Below are 18,057 nucleotides of genomic sequence, written 5' to 3'. Positions count from 1 at the left end.
TTCTCTGGGGCATGGGGGGAGATGAGTAGCAGGATCAGACTCGGGATAGCACTTGTTATTTTGGTAGAGTTGCATCTGAATTGCTGTGCTAATTCGGTAATCTGTTTCTTTATTCGGCCTACATGCTGCTTTGGAGCTAGGTACACAGCAGAGCAGGCTAGCTTGTGTGTAGTGAACTCCAGCCGTCAAAGTCCAGGGGCAGACGCTGGGCTCTTCATTCAGGCAAGGGGGGTAGTGTAGTATTTCTGAAGCAATACATGCCCAGGGTACTGGATTTCTGCCCCTTGCACCTGCATCAGCATGAACAACTGCAGAAATATCTGGGTGGGGCCCTCTATGTCATGGAGGAGCTCAGAAGAGAAGATCATAACGGTCCCTTCTGACTTTTAAAATGTATGACCCGAGAAGTCCCTGAGCAAGAAGTGGAGCCCATTCCCCAGGTACCAATCATGGTGAGCAGTCTTTTATTAGTACAGCCAGACAGATAAGGTGCTGTATGTGGCCTCCACAACCAACCAACCAACCTGTTTCCTCTTCACTCATCCCACCACAACTAAAGCATCTGAACATAAGAGACTTGCCCATCTATCTGAAAGATGAATGAATGACAGTTATATTTGACCGGAGGAAGGTCAATTGATGCAATGTCTTCTAAGTGTGCCTAAGCAGAAAAATAAAAATAGCTCTGTTTGTCACCTGCTGGTTTCACTGTGGATTGTCAGGGGCATAATGGGGATGTGACAGGGATGTGTTTGACCCACGCTGATTTCACGACAGGATGTGGTGTGGGGCCATATTTGATTCTTGCTGGTTTCACTGGGGTGGGGGCATGGCAGGGGCATTTGACTCATGCTGGTTGCACTGGGGGGTGTAGCAGGAGTATGTCAGAGGCATGTTTGATCCATGCTGGTTTCACTGGGGGACATGACAGAAAGGTGTCAGGGGCATGTTTGACTCACAGTAGTTTTGCTGTGGGCATATGTCAAGGTGTGTTTGCCCCATGCTGGTTTCACTAGGGGGCATGGCAGAGACACAATAGAGGGGTGTTTGACCCACACTGGTTTCACTAGGGGTACATGGCAATGGCATGGTTTAACATATGTAGGGTTTCAATGGCAGCATGGAGGAAGGTGTCATTCTTTTTCTTTGAGGTGTGATGTTTGCACAAACTGGAAATGACCTTTTCCAGATGCCAAGTGGGGCAGCACCCTCTCTGCTCTTCCTGGCTGAGTTGAGACAGTTTCCTGAAGGAGCAGTGGCACACTTGGGACTCGGAAGAGGCAATTTTCCCTCCTTCCCTTGATCCTGTCTCGTCTTTCGCTTTGTGCACTACAGCCAAAGCCACCACTCTGAGCAGAGCTGCTGACTGGCCTCTCCCGCTCAGAGCACATTGGTGCTGGGAAGAAGTGGGCTCTCTTGGCACCTGCTGCCTCCCTTGCCTGCCCAGCTCATGGCAGCCTGGGGGTTACAGCAGACCGGCAGAGCAGGACATTAGAGTGAGCCAAGGCAATGGGCTCTTCTGGAGAAGGTGCTATCGCCTTGCGCAGTATTAGCTTTAATAATACTGCAGCAGCAGAGAACAGGCTTGGGAGCTACAGAGGCAGTTCCTTCACCAAAGGCACAATGCAAGAGCGAAAGGAAAGGAAAAGCAGAGATTCACATTTGGTTTCACCTAGCCCTGAGCTCCAAGAGGCCAGGAGCTTCTTGTACGAGGTAGCAGGCTTCTCCATTAACGTGGGACAAAGATGCCATGGAATCCATAAGGCATTTTCACTGGGACTTCTGCGCGGCCCAGTTCACTGAAGGTCTCTGCATCCAGGACAAGCAGGAAAGTGTTTTGGTTCTACAGAATGAAAGACAGCAAGAGGAATGGCAGGTCTGGGTTCCACTCTGCCTTCCCATCCCCAACATATCTCCTACTCCACAAGGAAGGGTCTGTCTGCACAGCAAGAAGCTCAAACCTGTACCCGAGAAAGTGAGCTAGAACCAGTGCTATCCAGCGTTGACCCTGGAAACTAGGCTGCTATTAGGAATCTGATTCTCTGATGCAACTGACAATTGCCGAGGATGTAGTGACTGCAAATAAACTCAGCAGTACAAGGACTGGAAAGCAGATGAGCATGGGGAATGAAGTGTTGGGACTGCCCTCTACAGGACACCAAATCCAATCTATGATTTAAAAACCACCATATAAATACAACAGTTTCTTGCTACTTGTGAAACATGAGAATGAATTACCTGCAAGGGTGTGACCACTACAGACAGAATGACTCCACTGTCTTCTGCAGTGGCTTTAGGCACTGGCACAAACACAGGCTCCGAAGGATAGAATCCATCCTCTTGCCAAATCTAGCAGGCAAAAAAAATAAAATAAAATAAAAAAGAAGAGATGCACTTTATTATGATTTAGGTACTACTGATATCCAGAGACCCAAGTCAGGATCAAGGCCCATTTTTATTGTCCAGAAATGCAGAGACACCTTGTGCCCTGAAGAACTTACAGTCTAAGGCCCTGATCCTGCAACTAGCTCCATATAGCTGGACCAACTGAAGTCAGTAAAGCTGCATTCAGGCACATCTCTGTGCCTATGATGAACCCCACTGACTTACTGGAGCTGCCTGCACGGAGCTTCCTGCAGGATTGGCTCTAAATTAAGACAAGATGCATCAAGTGGGGATAGCAAACTAGTGGAGGGAATGCAGAAGGGAACAAAGCGGGTGTAGACCAGCTCTGGGCACAGTGAGATGCCTAATTCACAAATGGATTTTGCTTTGTTTTTAAATGACAGCCTAGCAATAAAGCAGCCCTGAGTGTCCCCATCTGACCATCATCCAAGGTGAACAAGAAGTCAAGCATTTCCCATTCTCCCCACACCTACTGGAGCTAGATAAATCAAGAGCAGGACTGAGACAGACATTTTCCCACTGGTAGATAAAGACAAGATTAGCATTAAAGAGAGGACCACAACCGAGACATTCCCTCCAATCTTTCATATGTGCAGTGTCACTACTTACCCTAAACAGGAGAGAGTCATTTACTGAACACTAAAGGATTGTGAGAGTTTTCAAAAATGTGAACACTATTGTTCATTATTTCTATTCCGGTAGCACCTCAAGTTCCCAGCTGAGATCGATGCCCCATCATATGAGGCATTGTACAAGCACAATGAGAAGCAGGCCCTGCGTCAAAGACAGGCTCAATAGACAAGCTGGGCACAGGGTGGAAACTTAGTCATGAACTGACTTGCCCAAGGTCACACACCAGGTCAATGGTAGAGCCAGCAATAGAACACAGATCTTCTCTATCCCAGTCCAACGGACTACCCAGCTGCTTCTAACAAACCACCCAGCCACTCCTAACATGGAAACTGTTATGATCTGAAGGAGGATCTTCTGGATTCTAGTTTCTAATCTGATGTTTGCTTTTAAAATAGGAATTCTTTATAAATTCAGAAGCAAGCCCAGCCTGCACCAGGTTTTTCTAGGTCCTGTAAAATTTGCTACAACCATTAAGACATTGCCAATCCATGCAGTACAGGCAGGGTAACTGAAATTAACTCCTCTGTTTTGATTTCTCAGCAATAACACAAAAGGGACAAAATGTTGCGAAATTAAAAAAAAGCACCAATTAGTAGAGAAATCACCTTTCCTTTTCTGAAAGCTGTCAAAAACAGTAAGGAACGTACGAGATGTACTCGAGTGTACTAAAAAATCACGAAGTCATTACAGCTTAAACATTAGTTGTTAGTGCTCTGGTGGGTAGGGCACTGATCTCTTGCCAGCTCTGCCACAGATTTGCTCTATGATGTCAAACAATTCTCTTCACCACTTGTTCATCCCCCCTCCCTTTTTCTGTCTTGTCTATTGTCTTGGGACTCTCTCAGAGAGAAAGAGAGAGAGAGAGAGTGTGCTTGTGTGTACAGTGCTTAGCACAAAAGGGTCCTGGTCTCAGTGGGGTCTCTGGAGACCACAGTAATACAAACAATTAGTTAATGAACCGTTGTTGCAAAGCCAGGTCAGACTGAGCCCAACATGGGTTTCTTCCTCCACAAAGAGAGCCTTTTCAAAAACCTGCAATATTTAGAGTTTCCAGCAGCTTTTCCCGGCCAGATTATGACAATTTGGAGAGGGAGCAAATTTTCAGGGAGAAGTCTTGACCATCCCTGTAGTGTTCAATAAAGAACTTGCTCATGTTTTTAAAGCTTGGGGAAATCTTACATAAAAAGGGAGACACCGTAAAGGTGCGCTGGGATTTTCAGAGAGGCCTGAGGAGGAATTAAGGTCCCAGCTGTTAGCGACTGTCAATAGGAGTTGGACGCATAAGGCCTCAGTCTTTATTTAAAATTTGTATATATGTCAGTCAGAGATGTGAATAACCACAAGCAGCAGCCCAGCAATGCAGACAAAAACCCAGCTATGCTGAGAGAAGAATACTTCTGTCAACGCAGCTAACATCGTTTGGGGAGCTGGTGTTTTTACATCAGCAGAGCTCCTCCTCCTGTGATCATACACTGCGTCTACACTAGCATAGGCTCTGTAGTGTAGACATAGTCCTAGTCTATAGAAACTTGCAACAGAATAACTATTTTGGATTTAATTCATATCTTTCATCATTTCGATGCCTCTGTGAGAGGACATTCTTATTTCACCATAAACACGCCCTTGTTCTGATTTAGCATAAGGTAATTCATTCCAATTAAAGCTAAATGAAAACAGGGTGAGTTTATTCTAAAATAAGAGGCCACACACAAATTTGTATTGAATTAAATCTAATTGAGGATTTATTTCAGACAAACCCCAACTCCCTCTGGCCCCTTAGCCTATTAGTGTTGAAAAGGAAATTCAGGTCTGGGGTTTAAACCCACCAACCCTTGTAGCTGCCACAGACCCATTATGCCACTCAAAGTCCCACACCACAGGCCTAGAGATTAAAATCTGTCCCAGTGAGGGTCAGTATAAGCTCTGCCTAGTTACATACTGCACATGGGTAGGGCAGAACACCCCAGCTTTATGTTCATTGCCCCAGACCCCAAAAGCCTGAATTCCAGTGCCCTGAAAGTGTCACCTCCACATTATAGGTTTCACTGTATTTTTAGAGTCACTGAGTTTAAGGCCAGACAGGCCCACCAGATCAGCTAGTCTGACCTCCTGTATACCACAGGCTACCAGCACCACTTAGCACCTGCACACAATCTTTTAGTGCACACATTTCCCATGCTGTGTTCACCGTGATAATGTGGTGGCACACCCTTTAAGATCATCTTGATCCTGTCTCCATACCCAAGCCCTCTTCCCCTGCCCTGGTCTGTCCAGAGACCCAAAGAGATGTCTGCTTCTTGTGTTAGGGAGTCACAATCGTGCAGGGCAGACAATGGAAGTGTGCGCCCAATCCTAGCCCCCCCGTTAAATAGATCCTAGTGCTGATGGGTGACAAAGCTGCCTGGGCTGCAGGATGACAGAAAACTCACAACAGCCAGTTCACAGGCTGAGTCGTTGAATGGGGACAACTCCAGGGTCTTAAAGAAGAAAATCCTACTTTGTCTCACCTTCATTTTCTTGGTTTCTGTATCCATCTTGATCAGCGAATCCCCCACCAGGTGCCGAAAGCCGCAGCCGTAGAAGAAGCGGTACTTCTTGCCGTTGCACCGTGAGTAGTTAATCTGGGGGAACTCCAGGCCCCCTACCTCCTCCAGGTCCTCAGAATGGAGATTTTCATTCATGCACCAGATCTAGGGCAAGCCACAGAGCACAGGGGTGTTACTGAGCCCTGACCTGGGACAGGCGCTTCAATGCCAAACTGGTCTTATCCACATGCCACCCAGCTATTACAGGGAAGATGAAATGTTTGGCTTTGTCTCTGGACACCTCTAGCCATCCCATCTCCGAACCGTGCTGGGTCCCTTATCTACACCACCCAAGAAAGAGACTGACAGCATTCTGGGGTTTCAAAAAGGCCCATAAGGCTGAGCTAAGGGGAAAGCCTCCGTAACAGCATCAGCACTCCAGTGCATTGAACAGCACCTTTCAGCTTGCAGGATCCAAAAGCACTTGACAAGCTGATCCAGGGATTGCTCCTCCACCACTGAGATGACGTCACCTCTGGGGCTATGTCTACACTGCATAGTAAGCTCAGGTCTGTGGGACTCGGGCTTGCAGATTTGGTGTGTCCAAGTCTGTGCTTGAGCATCCACACTGCACTGCAAACCCAGGCCTCCAAACGGTGCTAATGTGTCCACAAAGCCCTGAATCAGCCCTTCTGCTTCTGGGTGGAACATGGGAACTGATTAACCACGCACTGCAGCACTACACAACAGTTTAGGGAAGGAGGCGAAGAGCAATCTTGTATCCAACTGAAAATGCAGGGTGAATTTTGGGATCAAAAGACAGAATTTGGCCAGTTACACTGGGCTAACACCCCAATTCATGCCAAAAGTGCCACAAGGGCTTTAGTGACCATGTGTAGTCAGGTTCTTGGCTTCACATCTCATCTAAAAGATGGTATCTCCAGCAACACAGTGCCAGGGCTTTGTACTGATTTCCATCCTCGTACAGACCAAGCCTGACTCTGCTTAGGTGGCAAGAACTAAAAAGATCACAGCGCAAGACAATACAAGCGCACACAACCTTCAGTGTAGTTATTTATGCCTTTAAGACGTACCGTCCCATCCACCTCTTTCACAGCACTCGCTGACGTATAGGACAACGGGCTGAGGTTCTGCCCCAAGGGCACGCTTGAATCCACATTCAGTGGTAGAACAAAGCGGCGGGGGAAAGCTTTGGCTATCGAGTTATAGACCTGTTAGGAAGATAGGAAGTTACAGGGAGAGAGAGAGAGATGAACAGGCTGGTGAGCTCAGTCCCTGGGGTGGGGCAAACACCTTTTGAGCTCTAGCCCTTTCCCCCATTCCAAGGCTCCCTGCTCTCTGATTATTTGTACTAGCATAGTACCCAGAGACCCCACGCCAAGATCAGGGCCCCATTGTGCCAGGCACCGTACAGACATAGTGAGAAACAGTCCTGCCCGGGAGATCTCACAGTCTATATAGATAAGACACACAAAGAATGGGAGGGGAAACCGGCACAGAACGGGTAGTGCCAAGTTCACTCAGCAGGTCAGTGGCAGAGCCAGGAATAGAAGCTTGGTCTCCTGACTCCCTGTCGACTGTCCCATCCACTCTGCCTCTCCCTCCTGCCCAGCACTTCCTATTCCTTCCTCCTGGCCACTCCCCTGGCCCTTCTTTCCACACTCTTCCTTGGATTAATGTCATTGTTACTTAGATACAAGTTTGCAGCTTCTAAAACAATGAAACATTCTCATTTTACTCACAATAAAAGTCACCCACAAATCAATGAGGCCAACTAACTCCAAGGAGCGTAAAGCTCCCTCTGCATTTCCCAGCCTTCAGCTCAGCCAGCCTGGGATCAGCAGGTCTCATACAACAGACACAGAGGCAGGGACTTTACCTGATCCAGACCCTCCCCAGCTTTGCATAGGTTTTGGAGCTGGTAAGTTTGTAGGCTCCTTCCGTCATGCTGGCAGCAGAGGTCAAGGACCACACAGCCCTGATCTTCAAAGGCGTTGATATGATGGAAAGTAGCAAATGGCTTGCTGTAAAACTGCCCCGGAAGCAGCTGCAGTGAGACAAAAGACAGATTTGTTTCCCGCCTCCAGCAATCTCAGCCCCTCCCTGGGCCCTGGAGAGTCCCATTTTCCCTTTCCATTTCTCCAATCACTCTTTTTGCACCAGCTATCTTAGACCCCAGCAGAACAACAGCTTCACAGCCAGTTATGGGCAGAAGCAGATTCAGGCCATCTGGAGATCAAAGCACACCATGACAAGAGCCCCTCCGACCATGCACCACTCCCCACCTGGAGGGGCAGTGGAACGGAACCCTTCTCACCCCCCAGAGACGTTGGGGCAGTGGCCACAACACTCACATCGGGCCTCCTGGGGAACTCACACTCCTCACCCTACACCTGGATCCCCATGTCACTTGGCAGGTACATCTCAGCCCTTGTAGCTGCAACTCCAGGACTGCTTCCCAGGAGGCCCTAACTGCCTGTTGCTCTACGTTCTTTTAAGGGGCAGCAGAGAGATTTCTTGCATTTGCCTCTGCCCCAGCACCTAATAACTTCTCATCTAGGAGGCCTTACCATTCCCTGGTTTTCAAGGCAATATTGCACTGCGGCAGTTCCTGGCCTGACCCATACACCCCAGGTTGCTGCTGCCAAAAGCCAGGGGCATTTCCTGTGTGCGCTAATATTGACAGAACAGGAGAAATCTAGGCCTGCATAACTGCTGGAATGGCAGAAAATTTACCTCTCCCGTGTGCTTATTCACCACGTGGAAGCGGGTTTTGTACTGCGGCTCCCAGTTTATCCCATCAGCAATGGGCTTCCCAAGGAACTTGGATGTGATGACCCGACACAGATTAATCTTGATGGGCTGCTCAGTGAAGACCACGTAGTTCTCACTCATTCCTGAATGGACAGAAGGGGGAAATCAAAACGTTCTGCTCCAAAAGGCAAATGAGGTGACGAGAACTGCTAGGAGGACGGGTCAGTGAACAACCTGCCTCTGGTACTAGAACCTGGTATGGCAAGTTGTCGCTTGTAGGCTGTGCTGGATCTGCATACAGAAGGCCTAGTAGAGAATGGGAGGCACCTCACCAAAGCTGTGATAGTAGGAGGGTTTCATCTTCTCAGCTGGAGCGATGGAGCACAAAACTTTTGCTCCCTGCAACGTGTCATCGCAGTTTGACTTCTGCGGAGGAATCCGAATAATGTTATAGCTGGACCCTGGAAAGGAGAAAGCATGTCCATCAGCCTGGAGACCCAGGATTGACACAGTCAGCACTTCAGGACAGGCAGCAAACAGGTTTGTGCATTAGCCCTCTCCATGTTCAGAGTCTTAATGGCTCAGTCTTCAGATACAAGACACGCCAGATGCGATTTTCAAAGCCAACTGAGGGATTTAACCACACAATTCCCACAAGAATAAATCCCCCAGCCAGCTTTAAATATTTCAGCCACCCACCCCTGAATCTCATCAGGTGCTGACACTAAATCCCAGCTAATGAGCTCTTAAATCTTTAGCCAGATTCATCCAGCACTACAAATCTCCACTTCCTGTGGGGCCCACACTCATGCCTTCTTTCAAACAAGGTCTTCTTAATTCTTTTATTTATTGGGCACAAGGCAAGGAAAGCTCCACCCTAGCCATATGCTCAAGTTCTCCCAAACCCACTCCTTCCGTCACAGTATACAGGCTGGCCAGAGCACTCCAGTTTGACATCAGCACAGTGTGGCAATTCTTTGATTGTCCCATGATGACACCATGTTGACAAATACATTTTAGGAACAGGAACTGCAGTGTTAATGCCTGACCATACCCTGACACATGCTGAGATTCTGAAGATACAGATTCAGCTCACAGCAGAACCCAAACCCTCCCCCACTTCTCCTATGCACCTGCCAGGGGCGCCATTTCAGATTTTGGTGAAGGGGGGAACTTTAACGGGGATTCCAGGGACTACTTAGGCACCTGAAAACTCTAGGGTTTTTTTGCTGATAACAACTTAGACGTTAGCTGATAGGATCACTGTATCTAATTCCTATATAAAAAAGAGGATTAAATAAATATTAGACCCATTCAGCTCTAATACTAATATGTTTTCACAACTTGTGTCAAGTCACTTAAGGGACACCCAGGGTAGGTTTAAAATTGTAATGTATATTTTTCGTTACTAACCCTTGAATACAACAATTGAAACAATTGTAGAAAAATCTAGATTACTTTCTATCACTATTTTGCTGTTCATCAAGCTTGGAATAGATCATTTAACATTGGAAACATCTTACTAGGGCAAGGCCCCAGGAGTTTATACTGCACCTGCCTGAGGCTCTAGGGGTGTTATCTCACTACAAATAATAGACTAGAAAATAATCGTAAACAGGAGTGGAAACACTTTCCAGTTACTTTCACAGTAGTGCCAATCCCAAATGTTCAAAAATCTTGAATCAGGCTCACCAAAAATCATGATATTGTCTTTAAAATCATGAGATTATGTAAAAATAGTAGATTTGGTGTTCTTTTTATTTGCCTTCTGCTTTTTTGAGCCTTCAGAGTGCACTGGAGTCACATTTTGAATCTTTCTCCATAGCCACAAGGGCTAGAAACTTCATTTTTCTTTAAGAATGAAGGCTGAAATCTTCACATATCCACTTGACTCCAGGAGCTGGGGCTTTAAGGAAAACTATTATTATGAGACTAATGACAAAATCATGAGAATTGGCAACACTGCTTTTACTTCTGTTTAAAATCTAGTTACTTTCCAGAAGGCTCTTAAACACAACACTCACAGGAGAATATTTAAAACCAAACACCAAGAAAATTCTATATTTTAAAGTTGAGGAAAAAAACAGACTTCTGAGGTACATCAGGCCCCCTGCAGGCAGGAAAGGAAAATAAAGAGGCACAGCAGCTCTTCTTCTAGAAAGAAAATTGGAGAGTCAAATCTTCTAATCCTTAATCCAGTAAAACTTTAATTGCCATTGGTGCCTCCACTCACAGATATTAACATGTGCTTAATAACTATACACTTCATACTTAAATATATGAGACATCTTATCCAGCACTACACATTTTATACACCTTGATTCAGGGAATACATTTTCTGACATATTCTGAATAGTGCTGAGCACACAGATGGTGCCTGGTGAATAATACAAATCATGACATTAATCGTCAACTTCATGGGCTCTGTGGATGCAATTTCAGTTCTTTGTTCTGGAATTGGCCTGGATACAGCTGAAACCCTAAGAATTTGAGGCATAAATATATCTGATACTTATACGACACTTTCTGATTCCTTCCTTTTCAGAACAAAAAGAATGACAAAACAAAATGGTTTTCAGTTAAAATATAAAATTGCACAGCAGCTAGTGCTCCATAACCCAGCATGGGGCAGAACCTGACACCCCTTGGGAGTTAAGTGATCTCCTCTCATCTGACTCTCATTCTCCAGCCTTCCTGACTTCTGTGCTGCTTTTCATGCTGTCAACCATGACATCCATCTTGGAACCATTTGCTGGCATTTCAGAGACCAGGCTGTCTTGGTTTTGCTCCCATCTATCAGAGTCCTCTTTTTTTGCAGCACGCAGCAGAGAGGTTAATGTAGTCTGGTCTTCTGGATAGGGAGCTAGCCCTGGGTTGTACTCCTCCATGGACCTATTGTATGACGTCAGGCCAGTGCCTTAGGGACAGAGTTTCAAAGGTTTTTAGGCACCAAAGATGCAGCTAGGTTTATGAAGGACCTAACCTTCTAGGCGCTTTTGAAAATCCCACTAGGGGTGCCTAAATATCTTTGAAAATCTGGCTCTTAGTCTCTCTGTGCCTCAGTGCCCTATCTGTTTACAATGGGGATAACAGCCCGCTCTAGCTCACCAAAGGGCTGTGAGGAGAAATAAGTTAGACCTTGTCAGGCGCTCAGATACTGTGGTGATGGGGCCACATAAGTACCACAGGGTAGAGTGGGAACTTCTCTATATCACTGCTATCCCTGCCCCTGGTTTTGACCCCTTGTCACCTATGCCCCCAAATCTCACCCTTTTTTCATGTTCTCTGTGTATATATATCTTCCTACTTTATTTTCCACTGAATGCATCCAATGAAATGGGTTTTCGCTCACGAAAGCTTATGCTCAAATAAATTTATTAGTCTCTAAGGTGCCACAAGTACTCCTAGTTCCTTTTCTGAATGCAACCTTGGCTCAGAGGGCTTGACTGCATTGTCTCTGAGTCCCCTGCATGCCCTCTAAAACAACTCCATCACCACACCCTTCCCGTTTTACAGGCTAGACTTCCAGGTCCTTAATTTAATCACCAGCCCTTTCTTGTCTTTTATCTGTTTGTAAACAAAATACTAACTCCCTTCCCCAGGGGCACCTCTCCTCTGCAAAACTTACATTTCACAATAATTCTGTGCTGGAGTTAAGAGCTCCACCTGGGAGCTCCCACACGTCCTGTATGAAGCTCAGGGAGGGGCTCCCCCCCTACACACACATACACACTCCCCATCCTCACTAATTGGTGCCCCTGGCACCTGCCCCCATACTGAAATCTACCCACTGCTTCCAGCCCCAGAAGAGGGGCCCCATCAGATTTCTTCATACATTACATCAGCAATTTCTTCTGACTTGTTCCAAGTTTCACTAGTGGCCATTTTCACATAGCTATTGTCAGGCTCTATTGTTTTCTCTGCCTCATTAAGAAAGTTGGAGCCACAGCACCAGCTAAGCTCAGCAGATAACAAAGGGTCAAGTATCAGAGGGGTAGCCGTGTTAGTCTGGATCTGTAAAAGCAGCAAAGAATCCTGTGGCACCTTACAGACTAACAGACATTTTGGAGCATGAGCTTTCGTGGGAGAAAGAGTCAGTTTCCTTACAACAGGGTCTCCGTCGGAGGAACTGGAATGAAACCTAAGCATCTGTAACATCTGAGCACCCACAGCAATGGAATGAGAACACAAACCAGCTCACAGCTCCTATATCAAAAGGAGAAACTAGAATTCTGACCCCAGATGAAATTTAAAGGCGCCTGTCTACTGAATCTGATCCCCGCCCAAGGAGGATTGATTTCTTAGTAACTCAACACCAGAGATGTGCTGTGCATGACCCTGCAGGGAATCTGAAGCTAAATGCTGCTGAAGCACAAAGGAATTAGCACAGCAAGAATGAAAGAACAGCAAAGCCAGGGAACTGTTTGGTGAATTGGTGCAAGCCAGCAGCGTCAGCTCCAACAACACAGGGCATTAACTGCTTTCTGAAGGCTGAGGCACGCTGAGGAGGAATGTCTTTATGCAAAAAGAAATTAAAGTTGGTTTTGAGGAGCCACTCAAATAGAGTTATGGTTTTGCAACAATATCATCCTAGTATTGGGAAATCTACTACAGAAACTGATCCCATCCTAACCCCTGGCTGCAGGTAGGACAAAGGATGGGGAACAATCCTGGCACAAGGGAATATGGACTAATAGGTTTTCTCCCACCACACTCTCCCATCTTTAGGAATTGCCACATTGGATCACGAAAGTGGTCTGTCTAGTCCACTATTCCAGTGGCCAGTACTGGCTGCTTCAAAGGAAGATTCAAGAAACTCTGGAGTTTGGGGACAAACTGCCCCCAGGGAGACTTCTTTCTGTCCCCTAGTAGTTGGAGCTTGGCTCATGCCCTGAAATATTGGGGTTTATCTCCCACTCAGAGCTCTTGGTTACTTTAATCCTGGCTATTCTAAATCTTCTTGTTTTCCATAGAAATGTCCTGTCCTGTTCTAAACTCTGCTAAGCTTTTAGCCACATAGACATCTTTTGGGAAGGAGTACCACAGGCTAAATGGACATTATTTTAAAAAGTATTAATCCAACTGTGCCAGCGTTTAGTCCTTTCAATAAATACCTTTATTGGTTTCTGACAGCTGTCCTACATCAGTTTCACACTGTTGCATAACTGGGAACTACAGAGAAAGTAGCTACAGAGCTGCAGATTTGGGGGTGACACTAGAATGTGCAAAATTTGGCACAACTGGGAATAACTAGCAAGGAGTAGAGATTCCCTATGGTATCCAGAAAGGATCAAAGCACTCACTTTACTGCAGCTACAGCCCTGCACAATAATTTTTCTCTTCCCATAAGGAACACTTTAAGGCCCCAACCCAAGCCCATTTAAGTCAATGGAAAAAGTCTCACTGATTTCAAAAGGCCTTGGATTCAGCCCTGACACTTTATGTAACTTCCTTAAAAAGCAACTTCTCTCTACCAAACTGATCCACATGTGTGCATGATACATCTCATCCCTACCCATCTCATCCCCACCCCCGCCCTGCGCGTCTTCCCTACTGCTCACAGAAAGGTCTGTGCTCATTGGGATGAGGCAGCCACCTAAAACAGATTAACTAAAGAGGCCAAACATTAAGAGAACAAATGTCATGGTGAGATTGATGGGAGCCACAATTTATGACTGATTCTTCTTTGCTGTCATCGTGTCCCCAGAGAAATAGCAGCTTCCTCACTTTGTCAGACTCCATCAAAACCCCTCCTTACAGAAGCAGCATGTAGTCTGCCTACCCTCACTGCAGGACTGTCATACCTCACCTCACCCTGCTTCTCAGAGCAGTTACCCTGACTAGCCTCACCATGTTTCCCATAAGAGTTGCCCATGTTGTATGCTGTCCCATCAGGCTCATAATGTGGATGGGCTGTTGCTCCATTCACCACAACGAATTTGCTCCAGTCCACCTGAAAATTCAAAGATTTTAAGAGTCAGAGCAGTAATCACTTCCGAACAGTAGCCATAAGCCAAGAAGCAGAAAGTCACATCCTCACATTCCTTCTAAATTATACCAAACCAATATAATATCAAGTTGTTAAGAAGGTGCCCCTCCTAACAGTACAGATAAGCAAGGGAATCTCAGGGTGCTTAGCCTGGCAAGCCGTGTGCCAAAGGTTGCCAACCTCTGCCTTAGCCTCTCAGTTCCCCATCTGTAAATTGAAGATAAAAGCACTCACAGGGGTGATGTGAGGATTAAACCTTAACAAATGTGTGGTGCGTCAATACCCCAGAAATGGGGTGTCATAAACAGATAGCTAAGGGTTAATGTCTCTTTCACCTAAAGCACCTGACCAGAGGACCAATCAGGAAACCGGATTTTTTCAACTTTGGGTGGAGGGAATTTTGTGTCTGAGGTCTTTGTTTGCTGTCTGCCTGCTTTCTCTGAGCTTTGGAGAAGTAGTTCTGTTTTCTAATCTGTTTCTAAGTGTAAGGACAAAGAGATCAGATAGTAAGTTATATGGTTTCTTTTCTTTGGTATTTGCATGAATATAAGTGCTGGAGTGCTTTAATTTGTATTCTTTTTAAATAAGGCTGTGTATTCAATATTCTTTTAAGCAATCGACCCTGTATTGTGTCACCTTAATACAGAGAGACCATTTGTATGTATTTTTTCTTTCTTTTTATATAAAGCTTTCTTTTAAGACCTGTTGGAGTTTTTCTTTACTTCAGGGAAATTGAGTCTGTACTCACCAGGGAATTGGTGGGAGGAAGAAATCAGGGGAAATCTGTGTGCGTTGGATTTGCTAGCCTGATTTTGCATTCCCTCTGGGTGAATAGGAAAGTACTTTTTGTTTCCAGGACTGGGAACAGAGAGGGGGAGTCACTCTGTGTAGTTTCAAAGAGCTTGTGTCTGTGTATCTCTCCAGGAGCACCTGGAGGGGGGAAGGGAAAAAGGATTATTTCCCTTTGTTGTGAGACTCAAGGGATTTGGGTCTTGGGGTCCCCAGGGAAGGTTTTTCAGGGGGACCAGAGTGCCCCAAAACACTCTAATTTTTTGGGTGGTGGCAGCAAGTACCAGGTCCAAGCTGGTAACTAAGCTTGGAGGTTTTCATGCTAACCCCCATATTTTGGACGCTAAGGTCCAAATCTGGGACTAAGGTTATGACATGGTGTGGCAGCGGTGGGATATAGACAGAATCCAGAAGCCAGTAGGAATATTATATTTTTCTTTTCTCTGCTAAGGGCTTTTTAGCACAGAGAAACAGTTTGGTTTTAAAAGGGAACCAGAGAGAATTTTTTTTTCTGCTCTCTCTGGCAGTTTGTGGCTTGCATGTTAAGCAAGAAGCCATTAAGGTGCTATCACGAGTCTTTTGTCACACAATAGCACTCCCATTGAGAGTCATTACCAGCACTATATAAATGCAAATAAAGTGGTTTTTCAGGTTTACTTAACATTGAAGATTAGCTAAAGGCACTGTTGCTAGGCAGACTTCAGGAGGCAACAGAGAACCTGCAGTTCAGAAGATAAACACCGGAGGGCACCCCAACACAAGAAAACAGGAACCATGTCTACCAAGACAAAAATGGAGGCTGAAGCACAAATCAGAGAAGCTGAACACAGGCGACAGCTGGAAATAAAACAAAAAGAGATGGAGATGAAAGAAAGAGAAGAACAGATCAGACAGGCAGCCTACCAAAGAGAACAGGCAGCCAAAGAGGCAGCACACAAAAGAAAACTAGAAGAAGAAGAGGTGGCCTACCGAAGGAAACAAGCAGAAGAAGAGTTGGCCCACCGCCGAGAAATGGAAAAACAGAACTACTTCTCCAAAGCTCAGAGAAAGCAGGCAGACAGCAAACAAAGACCTCAGACACAAAATTCCCTCCACCCAAAGTTGAAAAAATCCGGTTTCCTAACTGGTCCTCTGGTCAGGTGCTTTAGGTGAAAGAGACATTAACCCTTAGCTATCTGTTTATGACATGGGGCCATATAAGTACCAAAGCTAGAGATGACCCCATTGTGCTAGGTGTGTCCAGGCATGCAATTAGCAGTCTCTGTTCCAAATCTATCAGTTCTATTGCAAGCAGATAGACACATTTGGTAACTGGTGTGTTTTCTTCAAACACCAATACAGGCTATACAAAGATACAAAGGAGTTTAATATCATTATCTACAACTAGAGATTTTCTGGGTAGCTAATGTTGTACCAAAGATCCCATGCGTAGCTTCATTATAACCCTATCTTCATGTGCTCATAAGTGTTCAGAATTCTCCTTTGTGGCTACAACTTTCTATGCTTAGACTTAGTCAAAAGGTGAGTCTCTTAAGGAGAAAATTTGATGGAAATCACTTCAGGCACTGAAATGTCCAAGCGTGAAAAATACACTTCTCAGCCAAGATTTTAAAAAGTGACTAGTGATTTTTGGCTTCCCAACATGAGACACCTTAAAGGGCCCAGATTTTCAGAAAGTGTTGAGCACTCACCCTCTGAAAATCAGGCCCTTTAAGGTGTCTTGAGTTAGGCACTCAAAAATTCAGACCCCCAACTTAACAGCCACTTTTGAAAATATTAGTCCACTTCTCTAATGGCTGATGAGAATTCTTATGTTCAGGTGTCTCCACTTGGCTGAACTTTACCACTGAAATCACTCACATGGCATCTCTTAAATGGGTAATAGTCCCTGGCAAGGTTTGAAATAGGTATTATGCAACCCCCAAAACCAACTTTGTTGGACACATGCAGCACAAAATAGCTGCTAAGCTTAGAATTTCCATATGGCTTGCAACTATGGAAGACAGCGAATACACCAGAGCTCTAACAGTGCTTGGTAGGCGTGGCTTTGTGCTGCTGTTTCACCACAAAGCAAAGTTGCCTAGCTCCCAGATTTGTGCAGCTGTAAACTGTCCCAGTAAAAGCAGCATTAGTTTTTAATATATTTCTCCTGTTCTCTCCATTCCTTGTGTTTTCCCCCTCTTTTCTATTTTCTCAAAAAGCCTATGAAATTAACATGCCAACTAAATCGTATATGAATGGAGCTTTAATGTTAGAAGTGGAGGACACAATTCTGCAAGCTGTTCCAAGCAGGCAGATCCCTGCATTCTTGCAGAGCTCCCTGGAATTAATGCAGCTGTGCACAGAGCACCTTGCAAGATCAGGGCTTTAACCTGATGTATATGCCACAAGACAGCAGACAGCTTAATCTGAAATGCAGTAGCACATTCGGTGATAGGCAGTTGAACTGCGTGTAGGCTAGTGCGCAGGATGAACACAATGGGGAAGTGAGATTTGCCAAGAATTCAAGGAGGGTGCCGGGATAGGGCTGGCTTGGAGTTGGGACTGGCTGAAGGAGATGAAGGGAGCAGACTGGATGGGACCATCGGATAGGGCAGAGCATAGACAGGAGTGGAGTTCTGTAAGACTATTAACATCTATAACCTTGATGTTACATGGGTATATATTTTTGCATTTCCATACACTGGAATCGCCAGACAAGACCAGATCCCTGCACTTCATGGACAGTGACCAAGTTGCAATGGACCCTGCTTTACCCTTGGTTGAAAACATAACTGACCTCAGAAGTCCTCAAGTCTAACCCTGCCTGCTGCCAATGGCTGAGACTGGACCTCAAGCATGGCATCTGCTTTATTATTCACCTCGATCCTACAATGCCCTCCAGCATATGTACCACAGAGGAACCTTTAAGGCCATGGGGTGACTGGCAGTGACTGCAGA

The 18,057-nt window shown here is 45.7% G+C and overlaps 1 protein-coding gene across 5 annotated transcripts in view; it reads right to left on the bottom strand.

Moving 5' to 3' along the window:
* Positions 1-441: 441 nt before the first annotated feature.
* The window catches only part of BCO2 (beta-carotene oxygenase 2), an 87,146-nt gene continuing 69,530 nt past the window's right edge, over positions 442-18,057 (bottom strand). For all 5 annotated transcript variants that reach the window (XM_030538018.1, XM_030538020.1, XM_030538022.1 and 2 more), the window contains 8 exons: positions 14,190-14,292; positions 8,672-8,800; positions 8,322-8,482; positions 7,465-7,632; positions 6,659-6,796; positions 5,547-5,729; positions 2,239-2,349; positions 442-1,843 (listed from right to left, as the gene is read on the bottom strand). In XM_030538018.1, coding sequence (XP_030393878.1) covers positions 1,730-1,843; positions 2,239-2,349; positions 5,547-5,729; positions 6,659-6,796; positions 7,465-7,632; positions 8,322-8,482; positions 8,672-8,800; positions 14,190-14,292 — 1,107 coding nt within the window. In that variant the 3' untranslated portion in view covers positions 442-1,729. The remainder of the gene's footprint in view (positions 1,844-2,238; positions 2,350-5,546; positions 5,730-6,658; positions 6,797-7,464; positions 7,633-8,321; positions 8,483-8,671; positions 8,801-14,189; positions 14,293-18,057) is intronic.

The sequence above is a fragment of the Gopherus evgoodei genome, chromosome 19, assembly GCF_007399415.2.
Source record: "Gopherus evgoodei ecotype Sinaloan lineage chromosome 19, rGopEvg1_v1.p, whole genome shotgun sequence".
NCBI lineage: Eukaryota > Metazoa > Chordata > Testudines > Testudinidae > Gopherus > Gopherus evgoodei.
Note: the sequence above shows the minus strand (reverse complement) of the source record. Positions and strands in the feature narration are given on the sequence as shown.